The sequence below is a fragment of the Centroberyx affinis genome, unplaced genomic scaffold (genome assembly GCF_046629955.1).
Source record: "Centroberyx affinis isolate AG114_WGS23_722 - 3 ecotype Tasmania unplaced genomic scaffold, CSIRO-AGI_Caff_v1 ptg006988l_1, whole genome shotgun sequence".
Lineage (NCBI taxonomy): Eukaryota > Metazoa > Chordata > Actinopteri > Beryciformes > Berycidae > Centroberyx > Centroberyx affinis.
Genome location: NW_027283540.1, coordinates 53400 through 80941, shown reverse-complemented (window position 1 = coordinate 80941; position 27542 = coordinate 53400). Strand labels below are relative to the sequence as shown.

General features: G+C 38.7%; 2 protein-coding genes across 2 annotated transcripts in view; one reads left to right on the top strand and one right to left on the bottom strand.

The window, feature by feature from the left end:
- Positions 1-2907: 2907 nt before the first annotated feature.
- Positions 2908-6733, bottom strand: LOC139639244 (uncharacterized). Its single transcript, XM_071513322.1, has 4 exons — positions 6450-6733; positions 5656-5914; positions 3780-3920; positions 2908-3404 (listed from the first exon to the last, which is right to left on the bottom strand). The coding sequence occupies exons 1-4, from the start codon at positions 6650-6652 to the stop codon at positions 3135-3137; spliced, it is 873 nt and encodes a 290-aa protein (XP_071369423.1). The 5' UTR covers positions 6653-6733; the 3' UTR covers positions 2908-3134.
- An 8804-nt stretch (positions 6734-15537) lies between these two features.
- Positions 15538-27542, top strand: part of nup160 (nucleoporin 160) — a 30246-nt gene continuing 18241 nt past the window's right edge. Inside the window, exons 1-15 of the mRNA XM_071513320.1 lie at positions 15538-15642; positions 16669-16777; positions 17085-17295; positions 17804-18026; positions 19177-19367; positions 19957-20193; positions 21399-21496; positions 21638-21722; positions 22664-22732; positions 23346-23429; positions 23855-24025; positions 24869-24968; positions 25714-25879; positions 26655-26788; positions 26897-27057. Of these exons, the coding sequence (XP_071369421.1) occupies positions 15552-15642; positions 16669-16777; positions 17085-17295; positions 17804-18026; positions 19177-19367; positions 19957-20193; positions 21399-21496; positions 21638-21722; positions 22664-22732; positions 23346-23429; positions 23855-24025; positions 24869-24968; positions 25714-25879; positions 26655-26788; positions 26897-27057 (2130 nt within the window). The 5' untranslated portion in view covers positions 15538-15551. The remainder of the gene's footprint in view (positions 15643-16668; positions 16778-17084; positions 17296-17803; positions 18027-19176; positions 19368-19956; positions 20194-21398; positions 21497-21637; positions 21723-22663; positions 22733-23345; positions 23430-23854; positions 24026-24868; positions 24969-25713; positions 25880-26654; positions 26789-26896; positions 27058-27542) is intronic.

Below are 27542 nucleotides of genomic sequence, written 5' to 3'. Positions count from 1 at the left end.
ATTGTCATGATGGCAAAACCTAGGAAAATAAGTCCCAGCCGGAATTATCCTTTAACGACAATGATTACAATAGATAGAGAGAGTGCATTATGGGAAACATTATCTCTGGATAAAGTGTACCAAATCTTCCATAATTACCTGGTTTGATCGGTAGGTATGAACTGCCTGACAGACAGCAGGGGAAATGTTGCTGCAGCTCTGGTAGATGACCCATCTTTCAGAGACCCAGCCTCGGAAATTTGTTTCTGAACAGATATTACATTGGCATTGCAGAGGACAGACAAAGCTTCAAGTACAACGTCTGTATTGATCATCTTAATGTTGCGGAGTCAAGGAAAAGTCAAGGAAAAAGTATTCGCTTTGAAAGAATTAAATCTCTGAGGGTTTCTGATGATTCTCCTGTCTCCTTGCTGGCTGCGATATAGAAAGGCAATGAGTTCAGTGTGGGAGAACAGTTCATATTTATAGGCAGACGTAATGCTGCTATTACCATACACCATTAAGATGCGAGTGAGCTGTGGTGATGTGATTATTTTTAGTTTCACTTTCGATGTAACTGAGGAGAAATTGGCTTTTTGAGGGGAAATCACATGACACAGTACAATGGTTACAATGTAACCATTGTACTCTGAATAAAGCTGCGGTCACACCGGAGACTGTAAAAAAAGATGGACGTAGTGAGTGTGACATCACCCGGTAACGCTTTATTTTCCAGGTCCACAATTTCCTAGAAAGGAACTGTTAATTCCTTAGGAGCCATTTTATTTTCCGCTATTTTTTTTAACTCTGAAGACAGGTCTCCAGCAACTTCAGTTGTTTTGGAGAAAGCTGCATTGTACTTCTTCCAGGGATCTCCGGGACTTGTATGGACTCACAAACTACCCGATTTTCTACTGGCATGGGGGTGAGTAGATAATGACTGAATTTTCATGTTTGGGTGAACTATTCCTTTAACACCCAGACGCGGGATGATTTGACCAGACTCAAGAGGTAAAATGTAAATGAGATACCAGTATTTATTATTGTTTAACTTGTGGTTGACACGCACACAAGAGTAAGAGGGAGAAGAAGAGTATAAAAATGTTTTTTTTATTTATTCACCCAACAGAACCAGCAAAAATGTCTTCAAATGTAAATCAGGTTAACAGGCTCACAAAAATTAGGGTTAGGTTTAAGGTCAGTTTTCCTCAAACTGTCTTCACACTAACTTTATGCAAATGAGTTACACACAAACAGGTATAAATTACAGATACACATTACCTTGCATTGAACTTGTACGTGAGTTACACACAAACAGGCCCCTAGGGTCATGTGCTTTGCACACACACATCACCTCACATTAACAGCAGTGTGTGTTTTCTCCCACAGTGTGTTCATGCTCATTACAGTTCAATCTCTTGTCTATGATAGTCCCAGTTCAGTCTTTTTATTAATGACAGTTCAGTTCAATGTATATTCCTTAATCTTGCTTTTGTCGGCTGTAATGAAGAGTAGAAGCAGCTGTACAGAAAGTGTTTCAGGTTGCTTAGAGAGCTTGCACCAGGCCTTAGCTGGCCCAGAGAGGAGAACAGAAGGAAGCCATGTTGCTTAAAGGCTGAAGGCCTCATTCCATGTCAGGCTCGCTGGTATCAGGTGACTCAGGTGGTGAGGAGGGACTGAGACAGGATAGTAGGGGGAGAGAGGAGGTGGTGATTCAGACTAAGGTGACGGTGGTTGTGGCCATTCAGGCTGGGGGGACGGTGGAGGAGGGGATTCGGGATGAAGGGACGGAGGCAAAGGAGATTCAAGCTGACGAGGAAGTGGCCTCGTCAACCTTCAGAGATTCAGAGAAATAACAGTAAACCTCGATAAAGCTTTATAATTATAACTATATCTCTAAAGTCTGTATCCGCCTCGTGGATGTAATGACTTGGTGACACATGCTAGCACGGCTAAAATAGCTAACACGCTAGCTAGTAGTGGTGGAATGTAACTAAGTACATTTACTCAAGTACTGTACTTAAGTACAGTTTAGAGGTACTTGTACAGTACTTGAGTATTTCCATTTCATGCTACTTTATACTTCTTCTCCACTACATTTCAGAGGTAAATATAGTACTTTCTACTCCACTACATTTATTTGACAGCTTTAGTTACTAGTTACTTTGCAGATTTAGATTATTAATACAAATTAGAAATCAAATAATAAATTATGATATATTTTTATAGGTTAAGCTACCCAGCAGTATATAAAGTAATTAAAATTAGCTCCAAATTTACTAGCTGCAACATTAAAGTGATGAACACATTAATGCATCAATAATCATAGTCCAATAACATGATATATATGATTCTGAAATGGGCCATTCTGCATAATGACTACTTTTACTTTTGCTACTTTAAGTATATTTTGATGCTAATACTTTAGTACTTTGACTTAAGTAAGATTTTGAATGCAGGACTTTTACTTGTAACAAAGTATTTTTACACTGTGGTATTGCTACTTTTACTTAAGTCAAAGATCTGAATACTTCTTCCACCACTGGTAGCGGTATAACAGGACCTTATCAGGTGTCCCTTATGTTGCTATACCAAAACAGAATTTCTGGCGTGATAACATTATGTTGAATAACCATATCCTGTCAAATTCATCATTGTTAGCTTCTCTTTGCATGACAGTTGCCGGTGTTTGACGTCGCTCTTAGAGAAAAGTTAGCTATTTCCTCTGATTGTTTGAAACAACCTGCTTTCATATTAGTGTCATAGCCCTCCTACATCACTGCCACATCAGTTCCAGACAAGGTGAACCAGCAAAGAAACTGAAACTTGGTTGTTTTCACCACAGTGCCATACGGTCAACAAGAGCCACAATCATCTGGAATAGAGACACTTCACTCTATAGCTGGACATTATGAAACTTCATCATGGTGTGGTCAAAGGTATTTTTTATTGAGCAGCATATCATTAATAACATGTAAAAGATGTATTCTTGTGAAAATATAACTAGTCTAAGTCTAATTTTTTACATCTTAGTGATTCGGTTGCTAATGTTAACTAGGAAGCCAGGTAGCCAAACATTTTAGATCAACATTGATCACAGAAAGAAGAGAAGTGGAAGAATTTCTTTATTTTTTCTCCTGAACTTTCTTGCCTGGTCAGACTTCTTTCAGCAGGAGGCCATAAGGACGAATGGCCCTTTCTACCAACTTCTGCTCTTCTTCATCCGATGTTCCATTAGGGACGGGAACCAGCCAGTACTTATCGTAGTTGTGTTTCTCCCTGTACTGGGGGTTGATTCGATTCTGCAGGATCACTTTGTACTTCTTGCCATTCTTCTTAGAGGTGAAGGTTTTCGCGTAGTAGATCGCCTCAGAGATGAGTGGAGTGGAATAAATCCCCCTGCCATAGACCTGACCTGAACCTGCCTGTTAAATGCAATTAAATTAGTATTTATAAACTTTCAACCACTTAATCAGATATATCTAAAAAACTGCACACTAAGATTGGATGCAGCTGGACGAGTTTATAGCGTTCTGGATTTTTACCACGAAAATAGCTTGAAAACTTACATTTAACACTTTGGTGAACATATTCAATTCATGGTATAATGGTTTTCATGGTGGCCAAGTTCCAAATACCCTACCCCCCATAAAACTAAGTGGAATATTGCTTTAAACCAATTTCACAAGAGTTTATAGATATAATGTAATGCACACATAGTCACAATACACACACAAATATGTTTCTTCACATTTGTTACAGCACTTTCTATGCATTTAATAATGGAGAAAAAAATTAACCTCGTAGTGTCCTTCGATGATGCCTTCAGCACCTTTCTGGGACGTCCCATGGTAGGACACAGGCCACTCCCCTGGCACTGACTGTGTGCTACGCCAGGATTTTCCCAGCCAGGTATTTCCATCTGGGTATTTATCCAGAACCTGAGATGAAACAATAAGCATTAGTCAATACTGTGACAGATGCCAACATGTGCACTGCAGTTAAGGGGTTTGTTGGTGCACATTAGAGCATTATGTACACGTAGCCTTTGGCCCGTAACGCAGCGCTGATATGAAAACACTCAACTCATCACAGTGAAATAAGGAGAAAACACAAAGCTTGACCAAACCGAATGAATGCTTCATGTTTCCTGTGATGATTTTCTCGCTCTGTGGAAGTTGTTTTTCATACTGGACAAGAATGAATGGCAGCAAATGGCTTCTTCTGAAGGAGGAAAACGAGCGCTGATATCTGCAACTATGCTGACTGTGTGCAGAAGGGGGAGGGGAACCTGGACTGCTGCTACTGACTTAAGGTATTATCCTTTAACATGTTTTAGTATTGAAATTGCTTAGATGTTTATATAACCCCAATTTGCTATATTCTTGTTTTCTCTTTATATTCCATTTTTATTTGTTGTATCCTGTTACTATCTGCTGCTGCAATGACCCAGTTTCTCCTGGGGGACAGTAAAGTTTCATCTTATCTTGAACACAACATTTGTGAATGTCTACAGCAACACAAAATGAATCATCTGTCTACATTAATGCTAGGATTTTATATTTGTTTGTCTTTCTTTATTTGTGGCTAAATGTATTAACTTTCAGCTGAAAACACACATTTTGTATGGAGGACCACAAGTGTCACGGAAAAAGTAATAAAGCATTTCATTAATTAATAACTAATTGTACAATAAAAATAGGCATTAATACATTTGTTTACAAATTAATTTATTAATCTAAATTGCAAAGTAATTAATTATTTGATATTTTAATGGGCAATAAAAAGAGGAATTATAAAAAGAATTTACAAATGAAATATTAATCCAGCAATTGAATGGTTACCCTCTGATTCCCACATCTATGTCATTCGTCTGCATATGACATGCCAAGTGATAGCCAATCAGAGAGCTTGTTACATCCCATGGTTAATTTGCATTGTTTTACCTCGTTTTACCAGCGCAAGGCCCAAAGTGTCACGGAAAGGCTAAATGGAGAGGCTAAAAGGAGAAGCTAAATGACTAAGCAAATCGAATAGCTAATAGGAAAAGGAAAAGCAGTAGGGAAATGGAAAGGCAAATGGGAAAGGAAATTGCCCTTTTAAATGCCTGATTTAAATCTTTATTCTTAATTCAGTTTGTGAATCCAGTTATTTATTTCTCTTTTTAAACTGCATTTTCAAATAGATTTTTAAATTCCATTATTTAAATATGAATTAATTAATGTATTTTTAAATGATGTACTTTTTGACTGTTCTATGGTTGTTTTTGTAAATTCCTTTTTAATTTGAACTATTAATTGATGGATTAATATTACATTTGTAAATTCTTTTTATAAGTCCTTTTTTTATTGCCCATTAAAATATCAAGTAATGAATTACTTTGTAATTTAGTCTATTTATTCATAGATTAATAAATTAATTTGTAAACAAATTTATTAATGCCTATTTTTATTGTACAATTAGTTAGTAATTAATTAAATGCTTTATTACTATTTCCATGACACTTGTGGTCCTCCATGTTTTGTGGAACTTGTTCAGAGTATGAATGCATTCTTTAAAGAGGAATCACTTTAAGTAGCCAGATTATAATGTAGCCTAACAGATGTTCTGAAGAATATGACTGATGCTGATTTAAAATAAAAATTCAAATAGTAATATAGTAAAAGGCACATGAACCTTGATGGCGAAACGGGTCCAACCGCATGGGCGTTCATACACCTCCCCACCTCTGTAATATGTCTCGGTGTCTTTCAGATGGGTGAAATCATAGTCGAATTGGGGGTCGAAGAATTCATCCTCATCAATGGTGTGACACTTCTCCGTTGGTCCTTCTATTTCAATGGCGTCCTGGAGGTCCAAGGTGGAGAAGTCTGATGCCAGCCTACCACTTTGGAGGACACTTTTGATGCAGGTATAGTTGGATCTTGAAACCTTGCTGTGAGGAAGCAAACCAGATAATTGGTTGTTTTTTCATGTTGAGATTTAAATCGCCTTTTGAATATAGTCTTCGTTTGAAAGATTGTAAATGTAAAGAATTGTGAGTGTTGCAAATGGCAATGGGAAAATGTAACATACAAATTGTCTCACAACTATTGCAGAAAAAGAAAATGTTTTACAACCCCAGTGTGAACGACACCATAATGTCTTTGAGGATATCAAGTTATTAAAGGATAAGGCCGGTGTTTTTTAATGCATTGCTTACCGTCAACAAATCCTATGAAAATAACAAAATCAACAATGTGTTTGCTCTACTCCCGTTTTTTTTTATAAAATACATATATACATACATTTTTTAAATCATTTTCATAATCATTGCTGATTTTGTTATTTTCATAGGATTTGTTGACGGTAAGCAATGCATTCAAAAACACCGGCCTTATCCTTTAAGGAAGGTTAGAATAGGTAGATCGCATTTTCAGTGACATTGTCTCTGGATACATTTTACCAAAAATCCCATCTTCCATAATTACCTGGTTTCATCTGCATCCAGGAGTGTAGGGATGAGCTGCTTGACGGACAGCAGCTGAGGTGCTGCTGCAGCGCTGGTAGCATGATGTCTAACAGATAAGTCATCTTGTACAAAGCTAGCCTGTAACCTCTGTTTCTGAACAGATGTTACATTGGCATTGAAGACCACGGACAAAGCTTCAAGTGCAACTTCTCTATCGATCATCTTGATGTTGTTGAGTCAAGGAAAACTTCTAATGATGAGTTTCTGATGAGAGTCTCTAATGTTCTCCTTGCTGGCTGTGAGGCAATGAGTTCAGTGTGGGATAGAGGTTCATATTTATAGGCAGACGTAGTACTGCTGTCATTACTATCTTACATCATAACTTGGTTGTGGAGTTGCACAATACCTGCGGCTTCGGTGGAATTGTACCTACGTTTCAATTTCAGTGAACCTGATCCTTGTGGGCAAACAGGATTTTCAGCTGTGTCTGAACTACAGAACACACAGGACATGTTCACAGTTCTGAGGAATAAGTGAATGACTTTTTTTTTTTTTTTTCCAGCACAGTGGCTCAGTGGTTAGTACTGCCGCCTCACAGCAAGAAGGTCGTGGGTTCGAATCGCCACCCTGATCCTTTCTGTGTGGAGTTTGCATGTTCTCCCCGTGTTTCCGTGGGTTTCCTTCGGATTCCTCCCACAGTCCAAAGACATGCAGGTCAAGTGAACTGAAGACTCAAAATTTCCTATAGGCGTGAGTGTGTTGTATTATGTACTCTGTTATATGAAGAATAAAGCCAAAGAAAAAGAGTCAGAGTTTGTCTCATTCGTTCTGTGGTCAGCTCCTTGAACCTGGAGTGGAAGTTGAAGAAAGAAGAAAATCCACTACAACAATGTATATGATCTAGTATATAATGTATAGTATGTATACATTATATACTGGACGACGGTGGACAAAGACGACCCTGGACTAAAACTTTATACTATGATTTTCAAGTATTTTTACCTATTGTCATTCTTTTACCATATATCATAATAAAAGGTATTGTGTACACTGGCATTGCTCCGGCATTGCTGTCTGGTGTAGTTGCTCCCCGATAGAAAAAGTGGTTAGACTGTCTTCCTTCCCACTGTGACATATATGATGTGTATATATATGCAGTATGTATATGTATGATGTAGTATGGTATATGACATGTATATGTAAAGCCCTTTGAGACTTGACTGTGATAAAGAGCTATGTAAATAAACAAGAATAGACAATAAACAAGAACAATAGTTTTTCAGTGGTTCCTAACATACATTAGAAAAGAGCAAAGAGCAAAATGGCATGAAAAAGAAATAGCGGCCAGTTTGAATGAAGTTGGACACACTGACAGCGAGCATCAACAAGCAGTTAGCTGGCTTTTTGGCCTCAAAAATCAGTCACTGTGGATGTCAATTTTGGGAGCAATTTTTTTTTAGATTACATTTTGGTTTTATTGGATAGCGACGAGAGTCAGGGGATGACATGTGACAAATGTCCTGGCTCGGATTTGAACTCAGGACATTGTGGTTACATGGTATGCACCTTAGACCACTGATCCACCAAGACAACCTGAAGATCATGTTTAATTTCATATACAACAGTTAGATCTGGTCAAGTAATTTGATTGGACAGGAGGCATTCCATGATTCCTTCATATAAAACTTGAAACTTTACAACTTTCAAAGGGTAGCAACATGGTGCAGTGGTGAAAACGCTGTTTCCTTTATCCTAAGACACCATGGTTGTGTCCCGGTGGCTGAATGTATTCATTTTGAAGAATCTGGACTTTGTGACAGGTAAAGATTATGACCTTCCTAATTATGGAAGCAAGACATCGCAATGCCTTATGACTTTAACTATATAAATATAACACCTGGCTGTGTTGAGCTTGAGTTCCAAGGAAAGATTAAAACCATGCAAGCAGGAACAAGACCTTTTTGGCAAAACTGTAGCTATTGATTGAGCAATATTTTAGAAACAGCACACAACTAGAGTCATTAGAATTCCTTTTCTGCTTCAACCTTTCACACCCATGATGTCTATTTACAAGACCCAACTTGCACATTGTCACATTCTTGGCCTCCAAAAGCCTGAAAGCACTTCCTGTGAGCGTGGGAATGATTTCTCCAGAGGGGGCTAGGTACATTTTTTTGTTTGATGTATGAGCAACAGTTTCTTTAGGAAGCGTTGATGAAAAGATTAGAGGAGGGAAGAAATGAAAATTCCAAATCTCGAGGTGACAAACAGCATCATGCAAGCCCAATGGAATAATAATAATGATGATAATAATAATAATAATTATAATAACATTTATTTGTATAGCACCTTTCATACACAACATGCAACTCTGTGGTTTACATCATTAGAAGGCAAACAAATTAAAAGAAAGTATAAAATATATTTTTAAAAAAACAAGCAAAATGCATTGCATTAAAGAATAAAATCAAGTAAAAATAGAAAAGTAAGAATATGGAAATAAAGGAAAATGAATTGCATTAAAAGAACAAATTCAAATTAACAATTAAAATGAAGGCTAAAGTTTTTAGCAGTCACTTGAAAATGCTTACAGAGCCTGCCTCTCTAATATTCTTTGGTAGTGTGTTCCACAATTTTGGAGTACAGTTAAAAAAGGCTGCATCCCCAATCTTCTTTTGAATGGGGTATTATACTTCTAAAGCCGCCTTCACACGTCCACCGGCAAAATCACACCGGTTGAGCCGTTGTTTTCCTATGGAGAGAGCGCTGATGCCCAACCTCACAGTGGCGTCACCTTGGGCCGTCGCGCAGCGCTCGGACTTTCCACTTTGCCTCTGTGCTTTAAGTTCAATCAGTTTTAACTTTGACACAGTTTATCAGTGACCTTTCAAAGAGCAACCAATGAGAAATATGACATAGCCAGAAGCGACTCAGATAAGAACAATGGCAATGGAAGAAAAGCTCATTCTCTTTGCTCTTGGTTTTGCTCTGCGCCAACCATGTGTAAAGGCCTTAACAAACCAGCAGTGGAAGACCTGAGGGATCTTGAAGGAATATAAAGCAGCAGGGATTCAGTAATGTAAGATCTGTAGACAAGTAAAAATTCTAAAGGATAATGGGAGCCAATGCAATGTAGGCTAGCTAAAACCAGAGTGATATGTGTAGCAATTTCGCCGAAAAAACCCTCTTTGATTTTTATTTAATTATTTAGTATTAAGTAAGTATGTATTTTATAATTAATTTTGTTTTATAAAAGTCGCTGCATAGTTTTGAGAAGCTTTTTCTTTGTTTTATTGATTTTTAATGAATGACCTCTGACCCGTTTTGGTCATGTCACTACCCGTGTAATTTGCTGGGAGCCTTGCTGAGAGAGGTGAGCCTGCCTAAGTGTCCCTGCTAACAGAGGGTTAAAATTGTTCAAAAGTGTCGTAATCCAGACTGTAGTATGATAACATAACTGTCCACATACCATTGTTACAAGTTCTTTACACATAAGTGAGCATTTTGTCGAGTACAGCACTTTATTGTGGTAATTTTTCTGATCGCAAGCTATCTTAATTTGTACGGTTCTCATGTGGTTTCTCCCCTCCCTGTTGTTTCTCTCGTTAGGTGTGCATGAAACCGAACCATGCAAGCTTGCTGTTATGTTGGTTTTTTTTATTCATTCCCTGAATGAATAAAAAATCAAGTTATTAAGGAAGACTAGAATAGATAGATAGCATTTTCAAAAACAATATCTCTGGTTATACCATGGTCTGGGTGAATACTCGATTCTGATTGGCTGCAGGGTGTCCATTAATTCCTGATAATGGACACCTGCTAAGTAGTTCCGGTGAAACTGTCTGTTCACCGTTCTAAATTAATGCGCTGGCTGTGTAGTATCAGCCTGTATCTAAAATGAGTAACCATAGTTCGTATGTTCGTGAAAATCTTGATATTGATTTGAGGACAATGACATGGCTGGATAGCTAGCTAGTCTTGTTGTTAAACATACTGTCAAATTATATTTACTGTTTGTCAACCGTACGCAATGTTATTGACTTTGAATGTTGCTAGCATAACGTTAGCTTTCTGGCTCATAGCTGAGCCAAAGGGTTCTATGAGCTGAGCGGACTAGAAATATCTCCCGCTGCCAAGTCATATCTAAGGTTCGACCTATTTACTGGAGTAGTGAACAACGTTTCCATTGCATAAGACCATTCCATTTCCATTGCATAAGACTTTATGGGATGGTAATGATTGTTCCAGGTATTAGTCAAACCCTCAGGTGTTACCAGGGAAACTGAGTTATGGCTTGTGAAAAACTTAGATTTTGATTACAAAATGCATGAAAATATAAATTAATGGTCTTAATTTTTTTTTTCTTTGGCAAGTGACCATATGTCCATAATCAGGAATTAATGGACTCGGCGGAGGCCAGAACCGTCTGACGTGACCTGAGTGAAACCTATTTTTAAAAGTCGCAAAAATTATGTTGCATTTTGATAAAGAATAAAAGTTTACAAACTTTGTTTTTTAATTATGATTTATATAAAATTTTTTATGAAAAAATAGCAAAAAAACACAGGAAAATATTCTTAATGTCCATACAGACAGCTGATTGGCTCTTGTCTTGTACTTCAGCGACACTATTCGGATCATGTCAAGACATTTTCCAAGGTGATATAATTCGGCAAAGAATGCGAATGGATTTTTTGAGATATCTAAAACCATTACATCCAGAATGAAGAGCTTTCTATCCAATGTTTTCTGTCTGATGTTGCATGGAACTGCTCTGTGTAGTTCATTAATATTTATCCCTAGAAATAAGTTTCATGAGGTTCTAGTTATTCTAACAGTGGCATGGTGTCTCTCTTATAAAATGAGCAGAATGCTGCTGTTCCTGATCTATAGAGGCCCTGAATTTCCAACTGTAGCTTCAAGAATTTTGTCCAATTCTGGGACAAAATTAGTTTGTCCCAGAAAAATGCCTAAATCTAACCCTAACCCTAACCTTAACCACTGACCCAAAAATCAGCTTTTTACCAATTGGGGACACGACTTTTGTCCCCAGTTGCACAAGCCGTCCCCAATCAACTGGTCTTAAGTCTGGTGTGTGTCCCTGAAAGTGACTTAAATTATACCCCCCCCCCCACACACACACACACACACACTCGTCATCATATAAAACCTGCAACTTCACAACTTTCAAAGTGACAAAATGGCAGCATGGTACGGTGGTGAAAACCGTGGGACCGGGACCGTGGTTGTGTTGTGTGCGTTGATTCATTTTGAAGAATCTAGACTTTGTGACAGCAAGACATCGAAATGCCATTTCCTTATGACCTTCAGTGAAGTATATCACCCAGGCAGGCCCTCAGATTAGATTTACAATGTGTTCCTAAGAAAAATGAATCAGTGAGACAAAACCCCTTTGGCAAAACTGTAGCAATTGATTGAGCAATATTTTAGAAACAGCACACAACAACATTCTGCAGAATCCCTTACCTGGCAGTTAGATTAGTTTTTTTGTCATATTTCTTTCAGGAGGTGTTGATGAAAAGATTAGAAGGAGTGGCATAATTGGAGTGGAATGGACTCTTTTCAGTGTTTAGCCATGATAAATGTGGTTCACTAGAATTACTGTAAGTACCATCAGCAATTTTACAGTTTTTGCCGATTGCTTACACACTGAAAGTGAATGCTTAGACAAAAGCATCAAAACCTTAACTTTTGTAACCATGCCTTACAGTTTTTTCTGATTAGGCACTATCTTTGAAACTATAGGCTATTTTTGCAAAACTGTACCCACTAACCACAAAACCTTACACCAAACCAGCAAAACAGTATACATCTCTTGCAAAAGCAAACAATTCTTGCAAAACTCTTCAAACTCTTTTAAAAATTGTGTTTTTGAGTCAATACAGTTCACACAAACCATCATTTGAATAAGCACACGAAGCACCAACTACGCACTGATAGTATAAATGAAAAACACTTGTGGCTTTTGCTTTTTCTGTGTGCAGGGCAGAGCAGTTTGCAATAAAGTTTTGTCATACATGTAGTAAACACACATACACACAGGTATCCAAATGTGTATTCTGAACATAACACACTATCAATACAAATAAGAGGAAAAAGTTATTTACATTTTTTTTTCACTCAAAATGTTCTACAGTAATACTCCTCAAACAACAAAAGTGCAGTAGAAGAAAACAAAAACATTTGTGCTAGAAAAAAAGAACAGAAAATAATTAGGCTAAATCTCGCCTTATTTGTGGGTCTGGCCATAAGTTTACAGTGTTGCTAGAAGTGTATTACAGTATTACCGTAAATTGCGAACTGAGTGTATAGCAGTGAGTTGTGTTTACAGTTTTACAAAAAGTGTGTTATAAAATTACAAACTGAGTGTAAAGCAGAGAATGTGCATTCAGTTTGGCACACTTGGTAAATGCATTGGCTACAAGTGTTAATGGTTTCAGAGATAGTGCTTCAAGAATCACTGTTAGTGTTTAGTTTCTATTTTTGTGTTCATTGAAATTTGAGTAGATGTACTGTACTGGAACAATCTTTCACAGAAGGCTGTATCAGAAAATTAAAAAGGTATACAAAGTACTAAAGACAGCAGTGTTTTGTATAAAGTACATCTGTGTGTTGTTGCTGCTTTGAAAGAGTAATTCAAATGGTGCATGTGTGTATCATTTTGTTGCAAAAATGTCATTTTGAAAGAAGATTGTTAGGTTTTGATTGCAGAGTTTCATTTTGACATAGAAGTGAGATGTTTATCTCCAAGTGTTGTGTCTTATTTGGCTTGTGTGTAGAGTTTTGACACAATGAGCCAAATTCTGCAACAAGTGTGTAAGCAATCACAAAAAACTGTAATATCTGTGTTCTTTATTGATATGTTGGCATGAAGCCTGACACACATATCAAATTCAGATGTTTTTGAGCACTGTGGTCTTTTCCAGCATTGCTTTGCTTCACATTCATACAGTTTCACATATATTTCCCACCTGGATGCTGAACAGTACCACAGTCTTCTGCTGTCGGCTACTGGGCAGCTCAAATGGAGCAGTTGGAGGTAAGGGGTATTACATATTGTAATCTATGACTTTTATAGGATCACTATGTAATTCAGCATTGATAAAACTTGTCTCTTCCTCCTTCACAATGTCTCTGGCACAAGTACATTGCACAAAGGCCTATTGACAGAGGAGAGAGCGTAAGTCATTCACTTTCTTCACCTAGATATTTACAGCCGCTCCTTCCCGGTAGATTAAGCCTAATGTTTGCCAACGCTCTTGCTTTAGCTTTCCTCTACTGATCCAATGATGAGAGAAAACTGTGTTTTCTGAAATGTTGTTGTGTTTAGTGAAATGTCGCTGTGTTTAGTGAAATGTTGCTGTGTTTAGTGAAATGTTGTTGTGTTTAGTGAAATGTCGCTGTGTTTAGTGAAATGTTGTTGTGTTTAGTGAAATGCCGTTGTGTTTAGTGAAATGTCGCTGTGTTTAGTGAAATGTTGTTGTGTTTTGTGAAATGTTGTTGTGTTTTGACCCTCAGGGCCACCGTACTGAACAGATCCCGCTTTTAAGACAATAAAGCAGTCCTGGGTCCTTAGTCATTTTGCATTTCTATTCTTGGTTTACACTAAAATTAGTATTTAAAAATAAAATCTGGTCTTCCAAACAGGAACTATCTCTCCTAAATGGTATCCCTCCAATATGTTCCTATTGAACCTCTGTAATATTTTAATGTTATTAACATTATTTTAATGTTACAGTGTTCTAATATGCATTCAAATAACAGTGTAAATTAAAAAAAAGTATAGTGTGTGTGTGTGTGTGTGTGTGTGTGTGTTTGTGTGTGTGTGTGTGTGTGTGTGTGTGTGTGTGTGTGTGATGAGGTGCCCTACAGGACATAATCCAAACTCTGGCTTACACATACAGCTACTTTACCCCTCACACACCCTCTCATTTAAACTACAGACACACTCACACACACTTTACTAAAACCACTCACATTCCCTACTAAACCACTCTCATATTGAAAATGTTCACACGCATTAGTAAGACCTTTCACATTCACCACTGAAATATTCTTATATGCTCATATAAATCACTGAAAAATTCTCATGAACACTTTTGAAATGCTCACACATACACTACTGAAATTCAAACTCATACATAAAATACTGAAAATAAAGGTCTTTCATATACTATTGAAAATAAACCTCTCACATACACATCTGAAATCCAAACTCATACACAGTGGTGGAAGAAGTACTGAGATCTTTTACTTCAGTAAAAGTAGCAATACAACAATGTAAAGATACTCCATTACAAGTAAAAGTCCTGCATTCAAAATCGTACTTAAGTAAAAGTACATAAGTATTGGCAGCAAAATGTACTTAGAGTATCAAAGTAAACGTACTCATTATGCAAACTGTCCCCATTTAGAGAGTTATATTTTTCATAAATTATTGGAATATTAATACTGATTTATTGACATACATGTACATGTAAGCAGCATTTTAAAGTTATCAACGTGAAGCTAATCTTAACAATTTAGCTATACTTCTGGGTAGTCTAATCTATAACAATGCTATTTTATAGTTATTTTATAAAGATGATCAAATGTTTCAAATATAAAATATTGATCTGAAAAGTAACTAGTAACTATAGCTGTGAAATAAATGTAATGGAGTAAAAAGTACAATATTTCCCTCTAAAATGTAGTGGAGTATAAGTACAAAGTAGCATAAAATGGAAATACTCAAGTAAAGTACCTCAAAATTGTACTTAAGTACAGTACTTGAGTAAATGTACTTAAAAAAAAAAAAGTATGAATGTATGTTGGAGTATGTAACTGAATGAAACAAAAGTCCAAGGCACTATAAAATACATAGATAGATAGATAGATAGATAGATAGATAGATAGATAGATAGATAGATAGATAAATACGCCTTTATTTTATGGCTCATTTAAACGTGGCCAGTGTAATCATTCAATCAAAGACGTTTATTTTCAGAATTTGATGTATGACTTTGAATTTCAGTAGTGTGTGTCCTGTCCCTTTAAATGTTTGAAAGGCCAGCGCGCGGCCGCTCTCCTCACGTCAATCCCACAGTTCCATGAGGCAAAGATGGCGGCGGTGTTGGAGCGGAGCTTCATAGAAATATGTGGATTTGAGAGGGAAAGTCTTCAGAGGTTCCGAGAAATAACAGTAAACCTCGGTAAAGCTTTACGAGTACCGCTATAGCTGTAAAGTCTGTATTCTGTGTTCTGTAGAAGTAAAAACGAGGCGGGGGGATGTAATGACTTGGTAACACATGCTAGCACGGCTAACACAGCTAACACGCTAGCTAGTAGCGGTATAACGGGGCCTTATCAGGTGTCCCGGTATTTTGCTGTAGTAAAATATAATGTCTGGTGAGATAACGTTATGTTGAATCACCATATCGTTTCAAATTCATCATTGTTAGCTCCTCTGTGATGACAGTTGCCGGTGTCCTCTAGCTAGTTCCTCTGTTTGAAACTACCCGCTTTCATATTAGTATCAGTTAGCAGGTAGAGCTTTTTACTCACCTGTCAAACAGAGAAGCATGCTATCTGGCTTGCAATACATACAATTACACATGTAAACGTTTACCCACCTCCCCTAACGTAGTCCCAATACGTGCCGTGCTCGGTGGTATGTTGAGAAGTCTCACCAAACTCCTTTTTAAAAAATATAGCAATTTAATGTGGTCTCGTGTACCGGCAAATGTATATACCTCGTAAAATATGTCTTAAGGCTTTTTACGCATCGTTACGGTTCACTCTTCAATTCGGCATACATCTGCCACACCAAGCAGCTCGTATTACAATAAAATGTAAAAATTAAAGCTGAATCGCCTGTTATTCCCGCAATCTCCCTCCACCAATAACTTATACACCGTGGAGGTCGTTAGCGAGCAGTGTGAACTACTAATAAATGTTGATGTTATTCAGATAATGTGCTGCTTGTTTGATCATCTGTATGCCGAGTTTACCAGAAAGCCCTAACTGTTTGAAAAAGTTCTTAAGCCATGCTGCATTATATATGTACGTTTGCCAATGAGAAGTAATGTTAAATTGACACGTTTTTGAATGGATTTTGGTTTGATTTTCTCTCCATATACGAGAGAACAGAATGTTTTGGGACTACAGCACACTAAGCTGAAAACTGTGATCGCAGAAAAGTGAGCATTAATAGTAAAGGTAGTGATTCTCATCCATAGGTCTCAATGCACTTCCTGGTGGGGTCAAGTTCCCAGACAGTGCCGGAGGCTTCCACTATGTGGAGAGTGGGAAGCTGCTGTCCGTCACCAGCAACAGATTCATACACTGGTGAGTGACATCGACATTTTCCTGCCATTCTCTGCTATGCTACATACAGGTAGCCCTGCTATTCACCATTGTCTTTTTCCTCTCTAACTAGGAGAGAATGTCATATGCCCAATCCACCAAGTAGCATTAATTTACAAAATACTTAACTTTGATCCAGCTGTCTGTCAAAACATCCTCCATCATATGATACGCCCCATCCATCTTTCAATAAGTGAAAAACTTCCCGTTTCCTTCAAAGATGTGAACGAGGTGTAAATAAATTTGACTGGACCTAAATTTCTGATCCTTGTTGTTGTGTTGTGTGTAGGTCTACATCAGGCGACACGGTGCAGCTGGTGGAGCAGAGTCTGGACACCAACCTGCTCAACAACGCTGTCAAACTCAAGTTCACCCACTGTACTGTGCTGCCTGGGGGAGTGAACATCCAGGAGACCCTCAACAATGTCATCATCCTCATCGTCACCAACCAGAGTGTACACCGTGTGGTGCTGCCTCACCCCACGCGCATGTACCGCAGCGTGAGTGACCCTTACTCTCTTCTGCTGGAGCAATGCTCTCATGGAAAGTTGTGTTGTTGCAGGACACCTTCATAGGTGTGGAAAGTCTGGGAAAGTGTGGAAAATGAATTTGATAATATCCATGTCTTGAAAAGTTTGGGAATTGCACAAACAAAGTAGTTGAAAAGTATGGGAAAACAGTGTTCAGAAATTGGGTCTGCAGCAGCAAAGAATAGGTATTAATAATAGGTACTAATTAAACAGTAGAACAAATAATTTGAATAAATGTACATATAGTGGAGATGCAGGAAATACACAATGCCATGTTGCACTTGGTTTTGACTTAAGTATTGCCTGTCTACCCTGTAATCAGCACTTTTTTGTAGATGTTTGTAGCAGATGTTTTTCAGAATAACAGCTCTGAATCTTAAGGAAACCATTGCGATTAAAAATGGCAGTTTCGTTTCCACCAACCAACAATACCAAAAGCTAGCCTCCAACCTTTCTCCACCATCCCTCCTTCTCCCAGGAGCTGGTGACGGAGCTCCAGATGCAGTCCATCTTCACCGACATGGGCAAGCTGAGCCTGCAGGACCCCGCCCACAGCGCCGTCATCCCCACGGCGGCGGGGCAGACGGGGGGTCCGAGCGCCTCGACGGCCTGGCTCAGCCACCAGGGTGAATCCCACTACGCCCTGGCCTCGCCCGCCGGCGGCATCATGGTCGTCACCCTGCCACCGCACGACACACAGGGTGAGGTGTACCGCTGTATTCAGAAATGATACCCATCACTGCACTGCCAATCTTTGGTACCAGAACGGATTTTCAAAGTGCCACATATTGGATCCTTAACGGAACGTAAATGTTCTCCTATTTGTAAAAGTAGTAAAACCAGTCAAATTTGTCCTGATTTTATTTAGAAAGTTAGATGGCATGTCCAAATATTACAGCGAAAATTGTTTGCCTTTCAATTAATGAAACATGCTTTCATTAAACAAAGTAAGGTACTGAAAAGAACAATCTTTTTAGAACTGGTATTGAATTTATAGTATTGAGACCTGTAGTAGTATTGAAAAATGTCCAGACCAGCCCTAGTAAGAGCACAAGTAGAGTGTGTGAATGTGTGTTTTTTCTTGTCAGCTTGTATTTAGTAAAGGAAGATTGACTGAACATGAATTCTCTTTGTCAGCAACCTCTGCTTCATATTTATACAGATGCAAACTCCACTGAAGCAGTTGGGGTTTAAGCATCTTGTTAATGTTTGTATTGTATGGTAATATTATTGTTTCATAGCTAAATGTTGTGTTTTATGTTTGTGTTTTCATTGAGACTGCTTTCTGCCATAAAATTGAATGGATACTAACTTTTGACTGCACTGTTATTCCAGTGTAGTCCAATTAAGTTTATTAACTACTCACATGGCAGCTGACAAGTCATCTGAAATGCGTGAGCATCACAATAATGTAAGATAAGATAATACTTTATTGTCCGTTCTCACAGACATTTGTCTTGCAACACATGCTCCAGCAATCATCAAAATAACATGATGCAACATTAAAACACGTAATCAAAATGACATGATACAGCATAGAAGCACTTAGTTGTATCTAGTTATCTAGTTTAAAGTATACACATCATTAGATTAAAAAAAAAAAAAAATTGGTGTTTTGTTGGTGTGGAGAGATGATTCAAGGTCTGGAGGTGTTATGGACCGAAGTCAAATATCTGTGATGGGAGGTGCCTGCTTGATGCCCTCTGAAGAAACATGTGATTTCTTCTCATCTCCAAGCCAGTTTTCTTCATAGGTGCTCCCCTTAGTTTATAGCACATATGATAGTAACATCAGATTATATATATATGTAAATGTTTAAAAAGAAAGTGTGTGTGTGTGTCTGCGGTGCAGGGAGTGTGTCGGTGGTGGAGCTGAAGAGGAGCACGGTGATGCAGCGGCTGGCCGGCTGGATGCCCACAGCCATCCGGGGGGAGCAGAGCCCCGGGGATCTGGCCCTCAGCCTGGCTGTCCGGGAGCTGGAGGACGACTCCTTCATCTTCGCCCTCTGCCAGGATCACAAACTCCGCATGTGGTCCTTCAGGGTCAGACACTTACTTTTCATTACATTAACGCTTTTCACTGAGTAACTCACATATTCTTAGTTGTGAGTCCAGCCACTAAGCAGCTGCTTCATTTCAAGCTGTGCACATTCTAGTATGTATTGGTAGATTGGGATTTTTTTTTGCACTTTTTAGCAAGTTCACTTTTTATTTTAATGTCATATATTATGACTGATAATGCACTTTATGTGACAAACTCACAGAATGCTGTTTTTGTCTTTTATGTTTCTGGTGCTGCTTTATTGGCCAGGTCTCTCTTTAAAATAATGAATTTAAAGTCACATTGAAATGAAGCTTGCCTTGTTATTTTTGTCAGTTTTAAGGTTTATAAGCACTTTGTTACTCAAATCTTATTAAATGTTATCAGTAGTAGTAGTATTGCTGTTATTTTTATCTTTGTAGCAAATACATGAAATGTAGTGATTAGTAAATATATTCTAACTATATTTATAAATGTATTCTAATTGAAATATTTTATAGAATAAATACTTAATGATGATGATGATATAATAATATGTATAAGCAAATTTCACTTAATGATAACAATAAAAGCCTCCTCTCCCCCCCATAGGACCAGACCTGTTTGCTGGAGGCTGACATGTTGGAGTACATGCCCGCCTGTAAAGGGGTGAAGCGGGTGGCAGGTCATGGCCACCGGCTGCGTCTGGCCTTCTCCTCCGCCACAGGCCTGTGTCTGGCCGTCTACCTGGCCGTGCCGCAGAGAGGACAGTTCACCGTTCTGCAGCTGGTCGCCACCGACAACAACCGCTACAGCCTCGACCACATCTCCACACTCTTCTCCACGCAGGTCAGCAGACTCGTTAATCAGCGTGGGACGGTAACTCGGAAATCCCAGAAATTCACCAGTTGCTTTCGCTTTCACCAAATAAAACCACTGTAGCAGAACAGACAAAGAAAAGAGTGGTACTGACAGAGGCTTCATCAATACAAAAATCCAAGGAAAAAGATGTCACGGTACTGGCCACACTGTTTGATTGACAGGTGATCTCTGGGAAGTGCAGTGCAGAAATATCACAGCAATGAGCGCAACAAAGATGGAGACAAAATTTTAAAGCATAAGAATTTTGCAGATTATCACTTAAACACAAAGTTAAGGCTTAATGAGCATGAGAAGTGGCATGTAATGTTGAAATTTGAGTGTCCAATTCCAATATACAGCGGAATGACTACAGAAGGGATTTGACAGCATATTGCTATAGTGATTTCAACTGGTATTCATATCATCACAGCTTTTTCTTGTCATGCATTTTGAGAACTTTAAAATTTAAAGAAAAGTGATTTTGTTTAAAAAATTTAATAAAAAGTAGATGTTAGTGTGCAGGATTTACTGAGTTTGAGTGTGATGAAAGGTTTTCACCAATATTGTAATTGAGTCATGAACCAAAGATCACCTGCAGCTCTAAAACACCTTGTTCAGAAATTCATTTTGGACACTCCTCTCTCTTAAGTAATTACTTGCAGCCTCTGTGATTTGGAATTTGCCGAAGTTCATGTTACGATTTCAATTTTTTTCCGATTAATTGTTCAGCTCTACCGCCCTGCATGTGGGCCTGTGTGAAGCTGATAGGGGGTCTTTTTCATGGGTGTGAGTTTCTACTATAAAATTTGAATATAGATACACTTGGACCATATGGGTACTTTTGGGGTACAGCTACTGTAACTAATGATGTTACTAGTCTTTATACCTTTTGTGAGTCCTGTCAGCTGTTGTGGATCTTCACAACTCTGCTGCTCCCCCAACCTACGCCCAGTTTAACCTTGGATGTGTTTAGTCTAACTCCTGACTACATCATTTATCTTTTAACCCCATGTGAGCCCTAGTGGAGCCTGAGATGTCTTGTATGCATTCCAAAGTTGAGGTTAAAACCAAAGGACAATCGCATGTTTGCTATTCGCGCGCATGTTTTACTCTTTCTAGTGCCGACCAACAGTCTGTGTGTTGGGAAAGTATGAAATGATTGATTGTCTGTTTATCTGATTGTCTCTGAGCAGGAGACGCTGGTGGACTTTGCCCTGACCTCCACTGACATCTGGGGCCTCTGGGTGGACGACTCCAACACCACCGTAGTCAAATACATCAACTTTGAACAGTGAGTAGGATGGTCAGAAAATGATCACTAAGGGCAGAACGTTAAATAAGGCAACAATGGAAATTTGTTATTATCTCAGACCCGGGAAAAATGGTTTCGGGAAATATTTTTGTTTTGTTTTAGCCTCTGTCTGTTTTTCAGTAATACGGCGGGCCAGTGGAACCAGGTGTTTGTTCAGCCGCCGCCAGAGGAGGAGATTCACATAGGAGTGGACCAGGACCCCAGGGTAACATCAGCATAGTACCATCACCCCACATTTAACCACCAATCGACCTAGTATCCAGCCTGCTGAGGTGTCTTTGAGCAAGGCACTGCATCCCTGCCAGCTCCAGGGCTGCTGTTCTGTAGCAGACCCTGACCTCTGACCTCTATGCGGGGAAAAAAGAGAAATTGTTTCCTTCAGGGATCAATAAAGTATCACAAATGAGTATCCATCAAATTTCTGATGTAGCTGAATTCATTGGATCTGGCAGAGAAAGTAATGTGTATTCATTAGGGCTGCACAAATTTGTGTATATAGTTTTTTAGTTTCAGTCAATGAAACTAAATGATAGAAAATTAGCACCCAGCATTATTGAAACATTTCAGTATTCCTGCATTACACCATTGTAGGTAAAAATGATATTGACTAGGGATGTTAATGATTAATCAACGATCATCATTAATCACTGTTAACAATTTGATCGATCAAGCATATATTAATCGATAATGTACATTATGTGCTATTTCTAATTTTTTTCGGAAATGATTTACCGCCACAAGGGTGCAATTTAACTTTCACTGCCTATATTTTCAGCCTGTGAGAAACACCGACGTCCGTTGTCGGGGGTCCCGACTCTTTTGAATTATGTTTGGTTGAGTAGACCTAAAGACAGGTGTAAAAACACAAAAGCATTTTCTATTTTCTATTTTCTACGTCAAAAGCTGTTTTTTACATAATGATTAATCGATTAATTGGTCATTAACGAGACCGACGATCGATTAAGGACATTTCTGAATATTTGCATCCCTAATATTGACATAAAATGCCAAAGGTGCAATACATTTTTTTTTTTAGGGTTAGAGACAAAATATTGTAATAAATAATCAGGATTGCAATAGCTGCTAAATAATCAGCATTACTGTTTTATCAATTTTTTTTCATGCATGTGTGTTGCATGTTAACAGGAGACGTACCTGGAGGTGCTCTTCTCCCCTCTGCGCTTCACTGCCTCGGCCATAGTTAAAGCTCTACAGGTAAGGAAGACCGGCTCTCTGCCATGTGTACCGCTTACTTCCACTGAAATTAATGCTCCTGTTTTGTTGAGACTCTTCAGGGGGATTTTTCCGTCATAAGTAAATGTGGTGAATGAGTCTTAAGCTCTGTACCTTTTCTCCCTGGCTCTCGTGTTTTTTTAGGTGGTACTTATTATCATACCTGTCATTCATTGGACACAGGAATATTGGTTAAATCTATTGTTTGCAGAGGGTTTGATTGTTTTGCCCCTTCTTGTTGGTTGCTTGTGATTTTGGTGAAGTAGGAATTTAAGCGACTGTTGCGCTCATTGTAAGTCACTCTAGATAATTCCTAAAATGTAATGTTATGTGATCCTGAGCAAGATACTGATCCCTACCTGCTCACTTATTGAAGGTCGCTCTAGATATGAGCATCAACCAAATGAAAACATCAGATTTACGCTAGACACAGGTGAAGAAGTAAAAAAAAAAAAAAGTCAAACTTCAGAAATGGTAATCTTTCTTTTCCCCAGTTAAGCCACTTCATTTTGAGGAATGAATTCCCCTTTCACCCCAGCTGTGTTTGTCGTACCAGGCTGATGTAGCGGCCCGTTGTGTGTTTTGTGTCTGTCAGATCTACAAGAGAGGCTCAGAGAGGATTGTGGACTTGCCCTGGGAGACTCTGAAGAAAGAGGTGACAGTGGCCGTGGAGAGTGAGGTACCTGAACCAAAGCCATTTTAATGCTTACTTAAACACCAATGTAGAAACTTTTTTCCCCATGATATGACCATGTGATCGGCTAAATAAATAAGTGGAATTAATTTCTCCATTAAATTAGTAACATTTGAGATCTCTTTAATGATTTTCCTAAAAGACCTCCAAGAGAGATGACAAATTCATCCTCGTGGTTTTCAGGTCTAACCCTCATCTTCTTCTCTCGCATAATGCCATAAGTACCTGTCAAAGAAAAACACTGATTAAGATTCTAACGTCCAACTGTGGCTTTTATTTGAAAAATGGACTACCTAGCTTCTCCTAAAAAAGTCTTCCCCTCTCCCTCACCCATCCCCCCCTAGGACATGAAGCTGTTTCTAACCCTCCCCTCCTCTCCTCCCTCCCTCTCTCTCTCCCTCTTCCCCCAGCTTCAGAGCAGTGTGACAGAGTTTGAGTTTTCTCAGGAGGAGTACCGTCAGCTCCAGGTCGAGTTCTGGTCCAAGTTCTACGCCTGCTGCCTGCAGTACCAGGAGGCCCTGGCCATGCCTCTGGGCCTGACGGTCAGCCCGCACACCGCCATGGTCTGCCTGCTCAAGAAGGTAAGCAGGGACAAATGCTTAACACTCTGTTCATATTGTTGAGGCAGATTTCATTATCGGAGTTCTGGAAAAGATCTAAAAAATCACTTTTATCATTAGTTGTTGAGAGGGTTTCCATGCTCTCCAACGCCTAAATGTCACATCTCAGCAACTTGGGTATCAGAAGAAAATTTTCTTTCCCAGTTGTATTTACCACTTTGTTGAGCCGTTCATTTGTGCTCAGCTCGTAATTCTATTTCCACTTGAAGGCAGTGTAACTGCGTCTCTATGGCTATTCTCAAAGATGCACCTGATCTTCCTTTGGAGATGACTAAACAGGTTGCAATACCTTCCGTTGAACCAATCCTATCTTAGAAAATTTTACAAATGGCAGCAATTTGAACAATGGAGCAAATCCGAACCAGTTCCAAATAATGCGGGTGGAGACTTTTTTGCAATAAATGATGTCTGCCGTCTCCCTGTGAAAGCAAATCATGACATAATTTAAAGTGGTGACTCTGGAACTTTTACTCCTTTTAGTTCAGTTCATTTGGCCAGGTGAGAATGATGCCAGTCGAACTCAGGTGGCACCAAACAACAGCCAGGAAACGCAGATCTCGGTCCTCCTCTAAAAGAACTGCGGTGCAATTTGTTAGGAGTGAGAATGTATCTGAACCAACAGGAAACTGCGGTGCAATTTGTTAGGAGTGAGAATGTATCTGAATCAACAGGAAACAACTCCAAAACACATGATTTTATGGGTATAAGAAGACGGAAATCCTAGCATAATAAAATGAACTGCGGGAAAGCTGCAGTCTGAACTGATGTTCAGCTGATTTAAATGAAAATGGCCTTCTTTTCCAGGGTTTTGTGTCCTTCCTCCTCCCCTGTTTTGCTGTGGACCACCTGTACCTCTCCTACGACGAGTACCTCTTCTCTGAGGAGGAGACGCCTATAGCTGAAGGTAACAAAACCTTTTTGTTACCTACTTGCCATTTGACAACTACAAGGCTTTCGCAAGTCAAGGGCTCTCCAGCAGCTAAGGGAGGTGTAGAGCACAGAGTGGCACTTTAAGTCTCTGACTCAAGCCTTGACCTGTATCCACCAACCATTTACATACAGTCACCAGACACAGTTCCCCCTCTGGTGGAAAAAGACTATACTTACTTTAATGTAATTGGGTCCACTGTGTTGCATTGATGTAATTTTTCCTCTCTTTTTCCTTAGTTTTTCCATCTTTTTTTTTATAATTTTTTAATTTAATATATTTTTTTCTGCTTTTGTTAGTTTTTTTTAGTTGCTATTTTATTAATTGTTTTTAATGTATTTACTTTTCACTTGCATGACTATGAAACACTGTAACTTTAAAACTGCTTTACAAAGTCTTATACAAATATATACAATAATTGGATATTATATCTGTCTGTATATCTATGTACAGATACAGGATATCAAAAGTCTGTACACCCCTTAAAATTATTTTTTTTTTATTTTGAGGCCTGAAATGAAACCTATTAAATCAGTAATTTTTCACTTTTATTTTTTATTTTTATTTTATAAGAACAAAGGTTACTAATTTCTGACATCACTTCAAGGCAATAGAAACTAGAACATTTGAAAAGGTGTGTAACTTTTGATGTGCGCATAAGTTGTATGTTGTATGTGTGTATATATTGTTATTGTTATATTTATTATTGTCCTGTTTCCAGACCCAGAGGTGAGCCGGGACGTTCTCCAGCTGGTTCAGTGTTTGCGGCTGGTGAGCGACGCTGTTTCGGGGGAAATGGCCTATGAGATGGAGAAAGCCCTGGAACACCTACAGTCACCTGAGAGAGCCGCCGAGCTCGTCCTGGAAAACATGCTGGCCAATGACAAGTCAGTACACACCGACTGACACATGCTGTGACCAATAGGGTCGAGTTATTACGCTCGGAGCTCGCTTTTATGTTGTCATTATGAGCGTTAACTGGATTTTATCTCGTAAAATTAGGTTTTTGTTGTTATTTTTTTCATATTATGACTATAATGCAAGGTTCCTACACCAGTCCTGAAAAGTATGGAAAATGATTTTGATCCTTTTTAAAGGTGAAAACTTGTAAAGAATATTCTATATAATATCCAACTATCAAGTAATACGTTATAGTTGCCCTGCCACTGTGCATACATGATGTTATGATAGTTGGTTAAACTACAAAACTACAAAAAACTACAACTATAAAAACTACAAACTCTTAAATCTTACAAAACTTTATGTCACATTAACTTTTTTTTAAAAATTAGTGTTATGTTTGGTAAATGTTTATAGTACCTAAATAATGGTTGGTAAACTGGTTGGTAAAAAAAAAATGTATTAAGTTGCACCAGTATGCACTTATCTAAGATGTATAAGGTGTCTGCACCAATATCACCAATACAAATCCCTAACTACACTTTCATTGTACTTGGTGATTAAGGTTATTCTGATTCTGATTACATGAAGGATGTAGTGGAGAGTAAAGTCTAAAAGTTGAATAAACTATAAAACTTAGTCTGTGATTACAACAAGGAAAATAATTACCAATATAAGATATTAAAACAAGATATTTTCACAGTAGTATTATGTTTTTTTTATGGTTCCGTGATAAATCAATTTCCTCCCTCATCCCCTCAGTGACAACATGATTGAGGACATCCAGAACAAGCTGCAGGACATCCGTAACCCCACGGCGGCCATGATCGTCCTGCTGAGGGAGATGGACCTGGAGACGGACTCAGAGGCCGGGGGGGAAGGACCCATCGCACCAGGTAGGAACGTCCTGTTGGCCCTCTGGCTGGGTGCTCCAAGAAACTAACGAATTTAAAAGGTGTGTAAATGGTTTATCCTCTGTTTTGCTCCTGGTCTCGGTGCTGTAGGCCAGAGCCTGAACGTGCGGATCAGCCTGTCCCAGCTGTACGGCAGCAGTGCGGCGGTGACGGTGGTTTGCCAGGCCGTCTGCCACATGGCCATGACCAGAGCGCTGTTCTGTAGAGACCTGCTCATCCTGCAGAAGCTCTACCTCCGCCTCGGAGACAATGTAAGCCGACCACGTACACACACACACAAACACACGCATTATCAGGCTTTAGCAGAAAATCACAGTACTTTGTAATGGATAGTAGGTAACTGATGTCCTTTGTTGACAAAATGATTAACAGCTGTAGAGAATGAATCCTGGATTTTTAGACATAGTGAGTGATAAACTTGGAAAATGTTATGTTAAATTTACTTGGTTTTACTATCTCATACTCATAAACATGGTTTTCATGCAGCGTGTAAACGCATACATTATATAAATATCTATGTATATGTAGCTAAGGTAATAATCTGCAACATTTACATAGAAATATATGTCCCATCTGCTACTTTCTATAGCTGGACACAATATTGATTCAAACTATATCCACTTCATGAAAGCTTTTACATTTGCTGTTCTAAACACCCGGTATCTGGTAGCTCTTTCCTGGCGCACAGGAAGTGATGCGTTTTTAAGTTTCAACAACAGATGGTTTAGAATCAACA